General features: G+C 37.1%; 1 protein-coding gene across 1 annotated transcript; it reads right to left on the bottom strand.

Moving 5' to 3' along the window:
- Positions 1 to 3822: 3822 nt before the first annotated feature.
- LOC135221093 (uncharacterized) lies at positions 3823 to 17988 on the bottom strand. Its single transcript, XM_064258892.1, has 3 exons — positions 17834 to 17988; positions 7620 to 7767; positions 3823 to 4400 (listed from the first exon to the last, which is right to left on the bottom strand). The coding sequence occupies exons 2-3, from the start codon at positions 7756 to 7758 to the stop codon at positions 4075 to 4077; spliced, it is 465 nt and encodes a 154-aa protein (XP_064114962.1). The 5' UTR covers positions 7759 to 7767; positions 17834 to 17988; the 3' UTR covers positions 3823 to 4074.
- Between the last annotated feature and the right edge of the window lie 1876 nt (positions 17989 to 19864).

The raw sequence follows: 19864 nt of genomic DNA, 5'->3' as shown, positions 1-19864 counted from the left end.
ACCCAAGGGCAAATACGGACAGATTATACATACATTGAGAGCAGAGCACTGGGGCAATATCTGAAATCCACTGATAATGAGTGGCTGAGGGATACATGGGAAGAACTTATAAAAGTAGATGAAGACCCAGAAATATATAGAGACAGGAGAATGACAAAAAGAACAGAGGAATGGCACAACAAACCAATGCACAGACAGTATATCAGACAGACTAAAGAGCTGGCCGCGATGAAACATGGTAATGGCTACAGAGGGGAGAACTCAAGAAGGAAACAGAAGGAATGATAACAGTGGCAGAAGGTCAGGCCCTAGGAACTAGATACTATATTCAGAGAACGATAGATGGAAATAACATCTCACCCATATGCAGGAAGTGCAATATGAAAAACGAGACTATAAACCACATAGCAAGCGAATGTCTGGCACTTGCACATAACCAGTAAAAAGGCATGATTAAGTAGCAAAAGCCCTCCATTAGAGCCTCTACAAGAAACACCAGCTACCTGGTAGCAGTAGTGGTAAAACACCAACCTGAGGGTGTGATAGAAAACGATCAGGCAAAGATCCTCCTGGACCATGGTATCAGAACTAAAGTGATACATGCAAATAGACCAGACGTGACACTGATTGACAAAATCAAGAAGAAAGTTTCACTCATTGATGTAATTGCATAGGACACCAAAGTAGATAAGAAAGAAAGAGAAAAAAATTGATAAGTATCAAGACCAGAAAATAGAAAAAAAGGATATGGCACATGCCAGTGGAAATTGTATCCATAATCATAGGGACATTAGGTACCATCCCAAGATGCATGAAAAGGAACCTGAAAAAATTAGATGCTAAAGTAGATCCAGGACATGCAGAAGTGTTCTGGAAACAGCGCACATAGCAAGAAAAGTGATGGACTCCTAAGGATGCAGGATGCAAACCGGAACCCTACACATAAAAAAAATCACCCAGACGAATAGGATGACTGTAATGGCCAAAAAAAATTAGAAAAAAAAATAAGTAAAAAATAAAATAATATTAATAAACAGTTCACTAAACAATAAAATACTCTAATGAGAATTCAGAGCGCTATTCCACCAGCTTCGGACCCCCAAGGAAAACATTGTATCTCGAATATAAAATATTTTCTCATTACAAATAATGGCTACAAATGGAAACGCCACAAAATAAAATGAAGTGATCACAGTCGTAGGGTGTTTATAAGATTACTGAAGTCCACCATTCTCTGCAATTCAAGGTTGGGAAATCATTAATGATAGTGGGAAAATATTTGACTTACCTTGTAAGGACACTTCCTTAAAGCAGACTAACCTTAAATTCATCTTCTTTGAAAATCCTGGCTATGAACACTAAAGCTGTAACCCCGTACAGTGCTCTACTAGCTTAAGTCATGCCATATTAATTCAGTAGTAACCTAGGTAGGTCAAAATACAATTAGTTTTGAAACATGTCCACCAGAAAAAACTGATCTACACTAGACCAGGTAAATTGCAGGCAATTTAGAATGGTGTGTGTATGGTTAAAACAATGAGCACGAGGCTAAGTCTTTTTTTTATATCATGGCCTATGAGCTATATTTTAGATCATCATTAGTAGGCCTTAGTAACCCAGAAGTTTTGTTTTCCTATCCCTATCTCAAAGTCAGCCAAAGGGGTACCTTATTGTAGCTGGCAAACAAAATTAGCCAACAGTTCCAGGAGTAATAGTAATGAATTATGCTCATAGAATATGAAAAGCAGCGTAAAAGATTTCCAAATATGGAGAAAATGTCCATTAAAACCAATATACATTTTAACTTCCAGTGTAGCATTCTACCTGATCTGTGAACTTAGCTTTCGCCCCTCAATCTTACTTGTAAGTATAGTGCGATAATGGCAACTTCATGGATACTACATCCTAATTCTAACATAAGTGAGGGTCTAGCATCCAGTACAAGTTCCTTTCGAGCTAGTAACTGAATACAAATGTCAAATATAATCTATCTAATAGTTTGATGCACTTTAAAAAATCTGAGATGTATTTCCTTGGGAAATATTTAATTATTCCATTACAGTGACCTTTCCCTCGTCTAGCAATAATGGGTGACTTCACTGGAAATATGGGTGATAAGAGGGATAAACAAAAATTAAAAAAGTGAAATGCCAGGATGCATTATAACCTAACCTTCCAAAGCTTAACCTAACTTGGGTGCCACATCTTAAATTGAGGGTTAGGATGCAGGTGGAACCCCATCCCCAATATAATTTGATAAGAGGTGATTGTAAATCATAAACAATGTCTGGTTACTTACTTTCATACTGTGTCATCTAAACTGACCTCAGTTCTGCGCCCCTGTGGTCCCATATTGTTGTTAGACATAAGGGCAGTGTAATGATTTAACCATTTCTGATGAAAATTAATATCAAATTCATACAAAAAAATTACATTTCATATTTAAAATCACTTTCTAAACAGTTTAGTCATTCACTTTTTTCATACTAGCCAACATCCAAAATATTTTCTTGGCTTAATAGCCTCTTCAGTCTTTTGACACATTACAGAATTGTTATCTAAAAATATTTGCGAGTTACGAAAAAGTATGATTACTCATTACAAAAATATATAAAACCACCTAACAATGCACAGGTAATAGAAGTCAGATGAGCATAGGGGTACCATACAAAGTATATGCACCTAATCTTGTGTGCAACCCAATACTACCTACTTTTGAGAGTGAGGAGAATCATGTCATTGGTTGTCACAAATAATTCTAATAGTCATAATTACAAAAAGATGGCAACATATAAAATTAAACATTAGTGCAAGTCTTCCTAAATAAAACTGTACAGTACACGTATAAACAGCAGAAGTCACAATTCTGCATCATGCCAGTTCCCCTACACCTGCAAATATTTTTTGTATAAAAGAAAGATCTTAGAATCTACTAAGATAGTCATTGATCATAGTATTGTACCGAATTACATATACTATGTGCAAAGGGACCAATTCCAAGTATGTGTAAAAAGTAAGCAATACCTTACTTGAGAAGGGGAGGATTCTGTTCCACAAAACTCACGGCATCCCCATTTAACCTAAGAACTTGTTTGTTACCTTCACTACCTATTGCTGCTTCCATGTGTCTTTATAAAAGTACAAGAGTGACCAGACTACTATGCTAGTCTAGCCTTGAAAATACAAAACATGTATTTCATTGACACAAAAGATGTTATGTACAACTTCCCAGGGTATGGTTTACCTATTGCTGATGCTTGCTGTATCATGGTACCTAATTATTAATTCTCTAATTATCATTTTGTCATTTTAAGAAAACAGAAAAAATGTTTCCAATCCTCTGAAAGTTTTATATTAGATAATAAGGTACTTAGGGCAATTCCCAAATATATCTTGAAATCGTCTCATTCTGGATTTCACTTTCTCCAAGGAGAACCACGGTACTGGTGAAACTCCACAAAAGAAGTATAGAGGAGATGTCTGAAAATAAGTGATAACTTCAGCTTTTGACCAGTGGTTCCAACCAACAAAATACTGTATTATTTGCTGATGTTACTCATCAAAATCCTAACTTCCCTTTTCGTTCACTGATGGAAGTAATAAATTACGCGTATTCATTTCAAATACTTCTACCCTAAAATGCTCATGAAAAGGCTGTTCATCGACCCAGTAAGAAAACATGAGAAATGTATGTTCATAACCAAGCCTTCATAACATTTTGCTTTGACATATGCAATTAACTTTCTCAAAAGTGCAAGCAATATGAAGTGTTCAAACAGCACAATACATGAAGCAGCCTGCAAAAGGATGGTAAGAATACTCTTATTAAAAATATTCAGCAACAATTTTATTTATATATCTCCTAGCAATTATGGCTTCTCTTGTGCTCTTTCATTTCCATGTATCAAAGAGGAACTGGGAGTAAATTAAAAATATTTCAACTTACAAAACGAAAGGCAGCCAACTCAATTCAGTCATGGAAGTTATATTTCAACAACCTCAAGTAATGATACAGTAATTCTTAAAATAATAAGAACATATAGAAAAGGATAGCTATATGAAAAATCAGTTTCATTACAGCAGTCTTAGAGCTTTCCGTTTTCCTTTGTCATTTTTCTTTATTTTCCTGTTAATGAATGCTTTTCTCACTTTTCTCTGGCTTAACCATTTAGGCAAAGCACCATTCTTGTCTCTCAAACATTCAATACCTCCCCTGTAAACCTTAAACTTCTTCTTTGGCTGGTGTCCTTTGGTCGTCACAGTATTTTCAGCCCCATCCTCCATCTTCACTTCATCTTTTACATCTTCGACATTCTGTTCTGAGGTCTCGGCTGCTTCGTCTTCATTTTCCATTTTCTCCGTATTATCCTTTGACTTCTTCCATTTTGGGTCCCAAACCACTGTAAAATCAAACAGTTAACAAACTTTATAGTATGCACACATCAAGTTTAATTTTCTTCAGCTTCCCCTACACGATCAATGTTATTGTGCAATATTGTTTTGTAGAGTATTATTTATGAAATTGTAGGGATAGTACTGAAGAATGACACAATATATTGATGAAATAAAAAAAAGTTTGAAATTGTATTGCATAAGACGAATATATCCTGTCATTTTGATTCCTGCCCCTCATACCGTCAACATATCTGGGAAAAAGAATGATCGACAATTCCTACTGGAAATCATACAACTGAACAGGGATTTATCTGTACTGTGGCAGGTTAAAAGTAAAGAATACAGTGACAGACAAAAGAAAGACAGTGCATATAAGGTCTTTCTGAAAAAGTATAATGGAAAATACCCAGAGGCTTTAAGAAATGTGCAGCAGGCACTTCTCAGTGTCTGTCATGATGACTCTGAAATCCTTCGTTCGACTGACAATATTGAGCAATAATATGAAACCATGTAGGGGGAGAATATACTGCACAATTAAAATTGACTCAATATATTGTGTCAATAATATTGATTGTGTAGGGGCGCTTCAGCACTTAATATGAGACTAAAATTCAATATGTATCATGTTTAGTCTTTAAACTTAATACAAACTATACTACATGGCTTTTTCTTCATTACAATTTTACCTAGCATCTCTTTTTTTCCTTTGTTCATCTTTACATGAAATTCATGGCAATTTGACTTTACCTTACTATTTCAGCTCACAAAAGTCCCATCATTTATAAAAGGTAAGACCATGACTATCTCACAACAAATAGGTATTTACTAGAAGACAGGTAGGAGCATTCTGAGTTTTTTTTTTCATTTCCAGATAAGTTTTGTATCTACTATCATGCACTTCACACTATAGGAACTACAAAACAATGTTTGTAACATCCCTTCAGCCCTAGCTGCACCAGCATATAAGCCTTTCATTTTACCTCCATTTCTAATTTCTTTTAGAGCCTTATTCTTCATCTCCTTTATTTTGAATATCTTTATCTTACTGTCCAATTATTCCATCTCCATCTTTTCACCTCATCTCTTCATTTTTTGGATATCTTTATCTTACTGTCCAACTATTCCAACTCCATCTTTTCACTGTCTTATGCAATGAATGGACAAAAGTGTCCACTGCTTGGCAGGACAGCCTAATATTCTTGAAATCAAATCAGTCATATCTACTCTACTCACAAATAGCACTGTAGTGTTGCATTTATCCTCCTTTGATTTCTTGAACATCTGTTACTATTTCCATATTTTCATAAAATGAAACTTTTCTATTTAAAGAACCACCATATACTCAGTCACTCTTGATACTTACCTGTATCTCATCTGCTTAATTAGTTTTCACAAGAGTTAAACTGGGAACTCCTTGGACTATACAGGCAGTCCCCGGCTTACAACTGGGGTTCCGTTCTTGAGACGCGCCATAAGCCGTAAATCATCGTAAGTCGGAAAATTGTCAAAAATTCTAAGAAAAGCATACTTTAAAAAAAACTTTAAATATTGATTATTTCACATTTTTCAATCACATTTTTTCCATCAGATTGGTGTTGTAAGCGCTGTAACCCTGAAAATATTTCTGATTAATATAATTGGAAAGTGCCGTAACCTTGGAACGCTGTAAGCCGGGGACTGCCTATATTTGGCTTTTTTATTTTAAACATATAAAATGTTTGGTCCAAAATGCTTTGATGTTAGCAGACAGAATCCTCTTGCCATACAGATGCCACAGAGTTTACAAGATGAATGTCCATGATTTGCTCCTTTCTTTGTTAACCCAATGTTACTTTCTAATATGCACAATGTCCCAGTTTTATCATTACACCCCTAGTTTTGCCACTTTTCAAAAAAGAAACCTTAACTTAAAATAAACAGAATGTGCAACATAAGCTGGGGATAATAGTTTAGTAGTTGATTAATTAAAATTTTAATCAGAGAAAGCAGATATCATAAACTATGCTGCTGATAAAGAAATTTTCAACAATTCAGTCTGAACAATAACAAAACAAAATCCTTTCCTCACAACAGGATTCTGTTGTAGTGGTCTTGTTATTATTACCTTCAACCATATCAACAATAGCTGAAAGCACAGCACTGCCTAGACTGTAACCTAATAAGTCCTGAATTATTCGACCTGTGACCATCTCACTCTGGACACACATCATCCTTGGGTTATGTATGTCAAATACTGTCTCTATCTGGTATAGATCAAATGTTAGGGCCATGGTTCAATCCTTATTTTTCCTCTGAACTCTAGTATGACTTTAACCTCACTCAGAACATCTGTAACCATTGTGGATTAAGCATGCTACAAATAGTCTCGATCTTGTATAAGTTGAAGTTAACTTTCTATTTGGCCTTTTTTTATTTTTATCAAGGTTGTTGCTGGTTAACATATGTTATCTCAATCCAGAAAAACTAGTGTGAGGTCCGCGTAACAGAAATGTTAGCTACAAGGCCTGTCATACTGCCATAAAACCCTCCTCTATTGCTTCACTATTAGCCTGCATATTGGTTATCTAGAAACACCATTTAAACTTTACTATAATGAACAGCTGTTACATCTTATACAATACTTCACTCACACTTACACCTTGCCTAAACCTTCTTCATGGCCATTTTCCTTACTGCCAGCTCCTTTGTTTCCTTTCTAATCACCATAATCTTGGTTTGGCTTATAATGATCTTGTCGCCTCCCCTTCATTCCAACCTTCCACTGTTTATTTAAGATCTCTATTTAATTTATTAATACCTTGTCATTTGCATGAATAAGCAGCTACATAGGTCATCCTTCCTAGACTTTTTCCTTTCAATATGATAAAATGTAATAATAATACATCTCACTGTGGACACCAACATTCACCTCCAAATCTTGTGGTATACCTTCCACTGACTTCACTCACATCTTGTGTCATGAAATTGTAACTTGATTTGGTCATTAACATTTTCCATAACCTTTTGCCTTTATAATGACTATCTAATTTCCTGTCTTGGCAATTAACCAAACACCTTTCCAAGAATAACATGTAAATGAGGGAAGTCTTGCATGAGAATGCAACTTTAGATTCTTTTGCCTATATAAAAGGCAAATGAAAAATTACTAAGTTAATTCAGTGTTAAAACATACTAAGGCTCATCTCTTATGTAAACAAATACAAAGTAAACCGACATATACTTACATGATGAAATATCCAGCAAATCATTACTTTTTGCCTTTTCTACAATCTTTAGGAGATGTTCATCTGCTTTCTTCTTGTAACGTTCGCGTAACTTCTGACGAAGCCTCTTTCCTCTTTTGCTCTTAATGCTCCTTGCCATATTCTATTGCTGTTAATGAAAAATTGTGTTATTCCTTTTTGTATCAATGTAAAAGTACTTAATTTATATAATTCAGTATTACTGAGGAGAGAGAGAGAGAGAGAGAGAGAGAGAGAGAGAGAGAGAGAGAGAGAGAGAGAGAGAGAGAGAGAGAGAGAGAGAGATAAGCATAGATCATTGTTAAGAAAAAAGAAACCATTATACTTGGAATTATAAACATACTGATTGGGAAAGGTTATTATGCGACACTGTAATATCACTACCACTTTTATCAGGCTTTTCATATTTTTTCTTTTTTTGGGGGGAGAGGGACCTTTTCAGCTAAGCTTTTACACACAAACCATCTTGTACTTCAAGTATATTTCACAACTGGTGCTATTCTTTCACTTTTGTTCTTCTTCCCCTACATGCTGTGGTTCCCCAAAATTTTTAAATATGGGGTAGGGGGTCGCAAAACCAAGTGGTTTGCCCCAAAACAATAATGGCCAAAATTGCAACAACCATAACATAATCAGCAGGAAATTTTTTTTTTCAACAGTGAGCCCTTAATTACCTTACTTTGCTTCTGTATTGATTTTTACATTGTCAGCAAGAACAACATTTCTCCTATGTCACTTTCACGGCAAATGCACAATTACCAAGATATTGGTGGGTACTGATTTGCCTTTTTAAAATTGGGTTTGGTTTATTAGGCACCATTTGTAATATCAAGTCACATGTAAATGTAGTCTTGTGTAGCTGTCCTTGTACCTTTTAAGGAATGACAAAAATTTGGCTGCAACCCATGTTCACAATTCATTCTATGTAGTACTTTCTTGCAAAGAACAGCACATTTACATGGATGCATTTAAATGTACCCTTTCTTAACTTAATCTGCCCCAAGACTAGGGGATAAGGAACCTGCTCCATGGATGCAGTATCAAATATGGTGACATAACAAAAGTGCAAAAGCAATAATTTCTGGAAGTATTGGTTACTTTGAAATCTATAAGACAAATACGATCAGTAACTATTCACGCAATTTTCATGTCTGCTTTATTTGACAAAGTCCTGACCTCTTGAGATTTGCTCCCCTTGCCCATCCCCCATCTATAACCTAATCTGACTTAGGGATTTTATACAAACATGTTTTAAGTAAAACTTTTGAAAGTGTCATGGAGGTATGTTAGCCCTGCACATGGCTAGACTTTCATTAATCTCTGTTTAATTGGAAATTATGGCATTAATTAGTGTCTTGGGAAAAAACACTTACTTCAAGAAGAAAGTAGAGGTCTAGGGGTGTTGCTTCGATGGACGCTAGGGTAAAACACCGCTGTGCGGCACTTGCACGGACAAATGAGCCACTTTTTCACTTGATATTAATTGGTGAAACAAGAATACAATTACATCTTTAAGCATACCATTCAAAAGATTGAAGTTTCTTCAACATAATGTGATATATGAAAGCACCATATGAACTAAAATAAGCATTTGAGCTCTACGTAAAATGATATTGTTATGTTACAATAAAGTTTCATACATACTTACCTGGCAGATATATACATAGGGACGACGGAGTCTTAGCTATGTATATATCTGACAGGTAAGTTGATTGTATGATGTTTTCAAGGTAGTTTTGAAATCCAATATGGCAGCAACCACGTGACTTGCCGTTCGTAACCACAGACAATCCACCATCTTTCCCAGCACTCATTTGAACAATGTTAGCGTATATATGTAATGTTTATTGATCTTACTCAAGAATGCAGTTGTAATCAGACAATAAAACATTTTGTTGCCTATATTAGTGAAAGTATGAAACTTTTTATTCCTGCGGTCATGGTTTGAACTGAAATTCATTTTTACCTTGTAATTGGTGGTTTTATCCTTACTGCCATCAAAACTGAAACTCCACAGTGCTTATTTGATTGTAATTATACACATTTTGGTCTTAATTCGCTCCAAATTGCACTTGAACCACACTGCGGTTCCTGATTCCTAAGCACTCATTCCACAAACACAGTTACGGGCAGCACACGAGTACACGGTTTATGAGGTACAAAGCTTTATTCCCTTAATTGTTTACTTTACTCACTATTTAGTTTAACTTTACTTGTTGCTTCAAAATGTTTATTTAATTCATGTCTATTACCCCTTTTTTGCAACCAAATTAACCCCGAAAAATTACAAATATATCTGATGTACTTACGAGCAGAAGACGCGGCGAAAAAATGACTCATGGTTGCCAATCTAGTGGAACTTCACACATACGCCGATGCATTTACAAATTGTTTCCATGAATTCTAGTTGTTATAGTAATGCAGTAATAATAAAATTGCTGTAATATGTATATATACTACAAATAGATACGCTAATTTCAATTATTTCCCCGGAGGGTAAACACATACCAATTGACAACCCTGATAAACAATTGAAGAGTGCAAAGAATGCCGTAGTTCCCGGTGACCATTTCCAAACATTCACTTACCCTAACAGCCCACATGTTCGAACTGTGAACAACTCAACCAAAACAGTAATCACGGCATTCTAGGAATTACTAAGTTTTTACAAGTAACAATAGATGTTAAAAATTATCGATAAACAGGTATACTACTCGAATGTTGTAGGCTAACAGCCCATGTGTTCGAACGGTAAAACTGCAAATGTAGTGTTCTTATTGGCAAGTGGTAGACAGGGTCACATATCATTTCCGTACCTCCGAAACTCCCTGTAGGCTAACAGCTCATGTGTTCGAACTACTAACTCGGCCAAAATAAATATGAATCCTGGCATTGAAGGAAAAATTAAGTTTCTTTATATATATGTAACACGTAGCCTAGGCCAGCCATGTCCGAATGGGGGATGTTTCTTAGGTAGGCAAGCAACACCCTAGGATAGCGGTGTCCGTAGGAATATCCGTGTAGACTACCAGAATGTTGTAGTCTCTTGTTTGTAGTGTAAGGGGTTAGTTTATTCAAGGAAAAATTAAGTTTCTTTACATATACGTAACACGTAGCCTAGGCCAGCCATGTCCGAATGAGGGATGTTTCTTAGGTAGGCAAGCAACATCCTAGGCTAGCGGTGTCCGTAGGAATATCCGTGTATACTACTGGAATGTTATAGTCTCTTGTTTGTAGTGTAAGGGGTTAGTTTATTCAAGAAAATATTAAGTTTCTTTCCATATACGTAATACATAGCCTAGGCCAGCCATGTCCGAATGAGGGATGTTTCTTAGGTAGGCAAGCAACATCCTAGGCTAGCGGTGTCAGTTTGTATGTAGTGTAAGGGGTCAGCCACACAGCCGTTTTCGTGGATTTCCCAGTGTTAATTGTTGTCGTCTCTGTTTCCCCCCACCCAAAAACCCCGGTTTCCTAATAGGTCCCCCTTACCGTTTTCCACGAAAATTATGCCTGGAAACACTATTTCCATTTGCCTTTTATTCTGTCTGAGTTCCCCCATCCAAAAACCCCAGTTCCCAACAGGGTCCCCCTTACTGTTTCTATAGTTTTATATATGTACTAATCTTTAACTGCATGTTTTCGAAGATTAGGCCAAAACATACGTTTTTCATGTGTTTTTTGGGGCTTCATAGGCCGCGCAAGCTTTGTAAAGTTTTACCCAACTCATGACTGATGACGATCTCCGGTGTCAGGACGTGTTAAAGTACTTTTTCAGAGGGTGGCCAAAAACACAGTAGTCAGCGAGTTGGCCCGTCCAGTTGCTTGTTTACCCCTCATATTATGTTGACAAAACTTCAATCTTTTGAATGGTATGCTTACAGATGTAACTGTATTCAGTATTTCTACAGAAGCAATCAGCAGTGGCCTAGACTATGGCAATTGACATTTTCCTAGGTTATTTTATGGTAAAAAAATCACTGACGACCAACCCTCATCACGCTGGACGGGTCTTATTCACTCTATATTTAATTGGTGAAACAAGAATACAATTACAACTCTAAGCATACCATTCAAAAGATTGAAGTTTCGCCAACATAATGTGATATATGAAAGCCCCATTCGAACTAAAATAAGCATGTGACGCTCTTCGTAAAATATGTTTTCAAGGCAGTTTTGAAATCCAATATGGCGGCTACCGTGTGGATGGCAGGGTCTGTTCATGGACTATCCACCATCTTTCCCAGCCTTCCCAGCACTCATTTGAACAATGTTAGCGTATATATGTAACGTTTATTAATCTTACTCAAGATTGCAGTTGTAATCAGCACAATAAAACAACATTTTGTTGCCTATATTAGTGAAAGTATGAAACTTGTTATTCCCGGGGTCATGGTTTGAACTGAATTCATTTTTACCTTGTAATCGGTGGTTTTTATCCTTACTGCCATCACAACTGAAACTCCACAGTGCTTATTTGATTGTTATTGTACACATTTTGGTCTCAATTCACTCCACATTGCACTTTAAACAAGTTGCTGTTCCTGGTTCCTAAGCGCGCGCGCCACAAACACAGTTACGAACAGCAGACGACGACACTGCAAAGTTTTATTCCCTAAATTGTTTACTTTACTCGTTATTTAGTTCAACTTACTTTTGTTTGTTAAATTTAAAAAACTTAATTCAATTCATGTCTATTATCAATTTTTGTTTTTTTGCAACCAAATTACCCCGAAAAATTACAGATATTTCTAAAGTAGATACAATCCAATGTTTCTAACCTTGTCGTACATCTGGCTGCCGAAAACCATAGAGGAACAGACTATGGATAAGTGGATTATAATTTTTTTTTTTTTGCTAGCACTTTTCATTGATTTAAGTCTATATTAGTATTTTTATTTTCTTTAATAACTGTATGCCAGAAATAAATGTAACCTTTAATGTTTGCATGCTAAGAATGGCAAAATCATCGTTGCCACATTAGTGGAGCTTCACACATACGCCGACGCATTATTATAAACTGTTTCCATGAATTCTAGTTGTCATAGTAATGCAATAATTATAAAATTGCTTTAATATTTATGTATACTATATACTTCCAATACATAGCCTAATTTCACCAATTTCCACGTTTTGTGTAAGTCTCATACCCAGTTTGGAGGGTGAACACATACTGAATGGCAACAGAGAGAGAGAGAGAGAGAGAGAGAGAGAGAGAGAGAGAGAGAGAGAGAGAGAGAGAGAGAGAGAAAGGAAGGCGAAGGAAGGAAGAAGACAAGGACAAGTGTCGTTATTCTTTACGATTAGTGATTCACGATACCCTAATAAATTACGGCACTGGGTGTAATGCACTAGGGTAGAACATCACGACAGGCCAACCCTCATCACGGTAGACGGGTCTTATTCACTCGATATTTAATTGGTGAAACATGAATACAATTGCAACTCTAAGCATACCATTTAAAAGACTGAAGTTTCGTCAACATATTGTGATATATGAAAGCCCCATACGAACTAAAATAAGCATGTGAGCTCTTCGTAAAATATGTTTTCAAGGCAGTTTTGAAATCCAATATGGCGGCTACGTTTTGCATGGACGGTTCTTATCAGTGACGGCCACCATCTTTCCCCAGCCTTCCCAGCACTCATTTGAACAATGTTAGCGTATGTATGTAACGTTTATTGATCTTACTCAAGATTGCAGTTGTAATCAGCACAATAAAACAACATTTTGTTGCCTATATTAGTGAAAGTATGAAACTTGTTATTCCCGGGGTTTATGGTTGGAACTGAATTCATTCTTACCTTGTAATCGGCGGTTTTTATCCTTACTGCCATCACAACTGAAACTCCACAGTGCTTATTTGATTGTTATTATACACATTTTGGTCTCAGTTCACTCCACATTGCACTTTAAACCCGTTGCTGTTCCTGGTTTCTAAGCGCGCGCGCCATAAACACAATTTCGAACAGCAGACGACGACAGACGACGAAACTGCAAAGTTTTATTCCCTAAACTGTTTACTTTACTCGTTATTTAGTTTAAATTTACTTTGTTATTTAAAAATTTTGATTTAATTCATGTATATTATCCCTTTTTGCAACCAAATTACCCCGAAAAATTACAGATATTTCTAAAGTAGATAAAATCAAATGTTTCTAACGTTTTCGTACATCTGGCTGCAAAACCATAGAGGAACGAATACGGAAAAGTGCAGAAGAACGACTACGTTTTTTTTTTTTTGCTTTTTTGTTTTTGCTAGCACTTTTCATTGATTTCAGTCTTTATTTTTAGTATTTTGAATTTCTTTAATTAATATAATCGTATGCCAGAAATAAATGTAACCTTTAATGTTTGCATGCTTTAATGTTTGCATGCTAAGAATGGCAAAATCATCGTTGCCCGACATTAGTGGAGGCTTCACACATACGCCGTTCCATTATTATCCTGTTAAGCGTTCTGCCCCTGATGAGCTCGCTTGCACTAACGTACCGTCACGCTTTTTTTGTAATCAGCGATCATAGCCCACTGATGATAGTTTTTCAAAGTTAATATTGATTTTTATGCTTGTTATTCATACTGTAATTAACTGTAGGAAATTCTCTCTCCCTCTCATCTCTCTCTCTCTCTCTCTCTCTCTCTCTCTCTCAGATCCAGTCACTCGGCAAAAGAAAGTCATCTTCACTCCCGCAATTGGAAGAAAAATTTTGTATCATCACTGGAGGATTCATGAACTGAAAGCCTCACATCAAATAGGTTATCAATATCACACTCCTCATCTAGTATTTGATTGATCTCACCTGAAGAAATATGCCTCCTCTTTGGGACATTCATTGTGAAAGACGCGAAATCCAATTTGTCTCGATAACGCCGAAGCGTATTGAAAGAAAACCAACAGGGACAGGCAGTTTTCTAGCATAAGCGACCACCAAGAAAGAGTTGCAGGCTGGAAATAAGTTTCCCATGTGCTGAGAGTGTTACCAATGATGTTCCTACACTTACTATACGAGTAAACGTATTATTACGGGGCTGACGGCTTGACAAGCACAGTTAAAGTCTTTGAACGTAATATCCCGTTGAAGGCGCTACCGAGTAGAATCGCGTAAACGTATTATTATGTGGGTGACGCTTAACAGGTTATAAACTGTTTCCATGAATTCTAGTTGTCATAGTAATGCAATAATGATAAAATTGCTTTAATATTTATGTATATACTTCCAATATATAGCCTAATTTCATTTCCACCAATTTCAACGTTTTGTGTGTAGTCTATACCCAGTTTGGAGGGTCAACACATACCGAATGGCAACAGAGAGAGAGAGAGAGAGAGAGAGAGAGAGAGAGAGAGAGAGAGAGAGAGGAAAGGAAGGGCGAGGACCGAAAAGAGAAAAGGGATGGTGGAGGGGGGGGTTGGGGGGGTTGGGGAGAGGGTATGTGGAGCTTTATACGCGTGTTCGTATCCATTTCTGCATAATGGAGTTTTTGTCTCTTGGTACAAGGACAAAAGTGTCGTTATTCTTTACGATTAGTGATTCACGATACCCTTATAAATTACGGCACTGGGTGTAATGCACTATAGCAAAATCTCGTTCTGTTAAGAGTGTTCGTTACAGAAAATAGGTATGCCCAAAAACGTGCTTGCACTGTCTCTGAAACCCATAGTAGACATGCTGCTTAGTTGTCAATCAAGTTTTTATAACCAAGTATTTTTAAAAGCTAGCTATTGAATAAATTTGTATTTTTTCTCAGTCAAAACATATGCCCCTCAATGCTAACTTTCCTCTTTTAACGACTTTCTGGTCATTGCAATTCGGCCCCATAATTTCTTATGGTGCGAAAACAGACAGAGGCCCATGGACCGAAAACGATTGCGTCACACTACGCGATAATCCGCAGTAAAACATCTTCATATATCCAAAAAGTAATAAATATAAGATATATATGCGCATACGATTATAACAATTACATGTATAGCTGATAACAATCTGCATGAATAACTGGTAAACTGTTCTGCAATGAACGTTAAGTATAGCAATTATTTACAATAGGTACGAAAGTCAAGATGTCGTGACGTCATAATACAGAACTTAAAAGAACGTTCTAATTCAGAAAAATAATTACTTAAATTTGAGTCAGAGTCGAGTTACTTTTTTCAATAACGAATATTTTCAAATTAATCATCATAATATGTAAAATATTGATGTTTTTTACTACTTATTTAAAAATTAGCTAAGAGCACGCTTCTCGTCATCTTCTACCAAAACAGCTGTTTACTCCTGGCTTGTTGTTGGTGAGAAATCGTGTTTCGATTGTTGTGATAAAAGTGCTCCAGCGTCTGTGGGTACAAGTGGTGTGCGGATTTATCACAGGAAATGGAAAGTTTGTTGACACAAGCGACTCCGTAAACATCGAGATGGCGTCAATCTCTTCGAAACATTTTATATTGTAAGTAAAAATTTCTAAAGCGTTTTGGTGAATTTCCCACTGCCTGGGCGCCACTTTCAGTACCTCTGTTTTAAATCTTAAAATTTGGCCTTAATTTCTAACTTTGGAGAAAGAAAATACTTACTTCGAAAGGAGAGTAGAGGTCTTTAGCTCCGTTTCTCACCAACAACAAGTCGCGACTGATGCCCATCTCGGGTGTCAGACGCGTTATATGTACTTTTTCGGAGGGTGGCTAGGTGTTGATTGTAGGTGGCCTGCTTGGCCTGCTGTGATGTTTTACCCTATAGCAAAATCTCGTTCTGTTACGAGTGTTCGTTACAGAAATAGGTATTGCCCAAAAACGTGCTTGCACTGTCTCTGAAACCCATAGTAGACATGCTGCTTAGTTGTCAATCAAGTTTTTTATAACCCAAAGTATTTTTACAAGCTAGCTATTGAATAAATTTGTATTTTTCTCAGTCAAAACATATGCCCCTCAATGCTAACTTTCCTCTTTTAACGACTTTCTGGTCATTGCAAATTCGGCCCCATAATTTCTTATGGTGCGAAAACAGACAGAGGCCCATGGGACCGAAAACGATTCCGTCACACTACGGCGTAATCCAGCAGTAAAACATCTTCATATATCCAAAAAGTGAATAATAAAGATATATATGCGCATTACGATTATAACAATTACATGTATAGCTGATAACAATCTGCATGAATAACTGGTAAACTGTTCTGCAATGACAGTTGAGTATAGCAATTATTTACAATAGGTACGAAAGTCAAGATGTCGTGACGTCATAATACAAACTTAAAAGAACGTTCTAATTCAGAAAAATAATTACTTAAATTTGAGTCAGAGTCGAGTTACTTTTTCAATAACGAATATTTTCAAATTAATCATCATAAATATGTAAAATATTGATGTTTTACTACTTATTTAAAAATTAGCCAAGAGCACGCTTCTCGTCATCTTCTACCCAAACAGCTGTTTTACGCCTGGCTTGTTGTTGATGAGAAATCGTGTTTCGATTGTTGTGATAAAAGTGCTCCAGCGTCTGTGGGTACAAGTGGTGTGCGGATTTATCACAGGAAATGGTTAGTTTATTGACACAAGCTACTCCGTAAACATCGAGATGGCGTCAATCTTCTAAATACCTCGAGTTGTAAGTAAAAATGTTGAACGCGTTTTGGTGAGATTTGCACTACGTTTGAGACTGTTTTCAGTACCCTCTGTTTAAATCTTAAAATTTGGCCTTAATTTCTAACTTTGGAGAAAATACTTACTTCGAAAGGAGAGTAGAGGTCTTTAGCTCCGTTTCTCACCAACAACAAGTCGCGACTGATGCCCATCTCGGGTGTCAGGACGCCTTATAATGTACTTTTTCGGAGGGTGGCTTGCATTGATTGTAGGTGGCCCGCTTGGCCTGCTGTGATGTTCTACCCTAAGGCTGATCCACGCGATGACGATGGATCCACTGCGGTGTTTCCCCCTAGTTGGCCAGGCCGCACAAACTCATGGTGTTAAAATACTTTTTCGGGAAGGTCGAGGCGGGCTATTCGGTATTTTACCAAATATATTAATTAAAAAAAGGAGAAAAATAACTCCTAAGCTCAACTGGAATAGGCAAGGCGTCCGCGTTAGCCATTTTCTTCTGTCAACGGAACTGAGCCACTAGCTTATTTTGGGATATAAACAGACTTATCTTAATCAAAAGTACATTGATAATAATTTACGATGTTATTTAAACAAATATGGTATTACCTGGGTCTGTTAACAGTAGTAATTCACTGTGTAATTGAGTTCACACCAAAACTTTGACTGCGGACAGGTCTTCGGCCACGTTGAGTCGAATAGTAGTAGTTAAGGGAAGTTGGCTTTGGAACGGCTCCTGCGCTCGGCTCACTATGTGTTTGGTTGTGCTCGTTTCTGTACTTTCCATTTTGGTACCATACGTTTTTTTTTTTATATAAATGGTGTCTCATTTCCACAGTAAGATATTAGTCATTCGTTCTCTCTCTCTCTCTCTCTCTCTCTCTCTCTCTCTCTCTCTCTCTCTCTCTCTCTCTCTCTCTCTCTCTCTCTCTCTCTCTCTCGTCAGCAGTCTCTGAAATATAGTAATTTCTCTCTCCATTTTGGCGTTTTTAAGGGCTCCTTTTATTTGATGGAATTCTGTTGTAACATTACATTTTTACCAGCATATATATATATATATATATATAATATATATATATATATATATATATATATATATATATATATATATATATGGTATACCACTGAAAGTGACAAGGATACTAAAGAACTGATACCAAGGAGTGTGCAGCTGTGTACAGCTGGATGGACAGCAAAGTGACTGCCTGACTGGTTCCCAGTTGGAAGTGGGCTAAGACAGGGATGTGTTATGTCACCCACCTTGTTTAATGTATATATTGACCATATAATGAGAAGAGTGATGGAGAATGAAAACAGAGGGGCTAGTATTGGTGGAGAAGTTTTTATGGATTTGGACTTTGCTGATGATGTTGCGTTGGTTGCTGATACGTGGCTGGTGCTGGTAGGTATGGTAATGAGGATGGAGACAGAGACACAGAATTTTGGCTTGAACATCAGCACAAAGAAGAGCGAGATCATGGTTGTGAGTAAGGATGATGATTGGGTGCACATGGAGGATATGACAATCAGAGGACAGAAACTCAAGCAAGTTGAGAAGTTTGTTTACTTGGGAAGTGTAGTAACGGCAGACGGGAGGCAAATTGAAGATATACAAAGAAGAAAACTAGGAGCAGCAAGAGCTTTTGAGGTTCTGAGAAAAAACGTTTGGTCAAGGCATGAAATCAGCTTGAAAACTAAGATGAGAATATTCAATGCAGTAGTACTACCAGTCCTGATGTATGGCTCGTCCACCTGGGCACTGACCAGAACAGAGGAGAAAAGGTTGGATGCTTTTGAGATGAAGCTGCTGAGAAGGATACTTGGCATTAAATGGGATGATTATGTTAGAAATGAAGACATCAGGGTGAGATTGAGGCAAAGGCCAGTCAGTACCAGGTTAAAGAGGGGAAGGCTGAAATGGTTTGGACATGTTGAGAGGATGGACGGGAATAGAGACCCCAGGAGAGCACTGAGAGCAGTACAAATAGGAAGAAGACCGCTGGGCAGACCAAGAACGAGGTGGATAGACATAATTGTCAGGGATCTTAAAGATGAAATCCAAAACGTAGAGGAAGCAAGGGACATGGCTCGGGATAGAGACAGATGGAGAGGAACTGTATCAGCCTTATGCCACTGGCCAGTGGCGGGAAGATAAAGTAAAGTAAAGTAAGTATATAATCCTGGTGTATTTCCAGACAGCAAAATGTATGTGGAGCAAGCTAACCCGTTCTGCCTTAATAAGTCACATCTAAATATGCTGGCGAGTTATGATGGATTAATTTTATGGTTTTTAGCAATTCTGGGAATATTTTGGTAATAACATTCTTTAAGCCAATGCATCCTCTCCTACTTATCACAGTCAATTGGTGATTTTTATTGAAGTGCATCAGCAATTGCAATAGCTTTAGAATATCCAGTAAGCAAGGCACTTCCTGTCTGACTACTGTAGTAGATTCACACCAACCGTGCATTTGATGTCAAGGCCAATCCTGTACGACACTCCTGATTGGCTGTTGATAAGCCAATCACAGGGCCCTGAGGGCTGGAAACTCAGTCTCTCTCGTGAGTTTACATGGGTAAGATCTATGTTCCACCTCTCCTGAGGGATGCGTCTTTCAGGAGAGGTGGAACATAGATCTG

The sequence above is a fragment of the Macrobrachium nipponense genome, chromosome 2, assembly GCF_015104395.2.
Source record: "Macrobrachium nipponense isolate FS-2020 chromosome 2, ASM1510439v2, whole genome shotgun sequence".
In the NCBI taxonomy this organism is placed as follows: domain Eukaryota; kingdom Metazoa; phylum Arthropoda; class Malacostraca; order Decapoda; family Palaemonidae; genus Macrobrachium; species Macrobrachium nipponense.
This window is presented reverse-complemented; position numbering and strand designations above follow the sequence as displayed.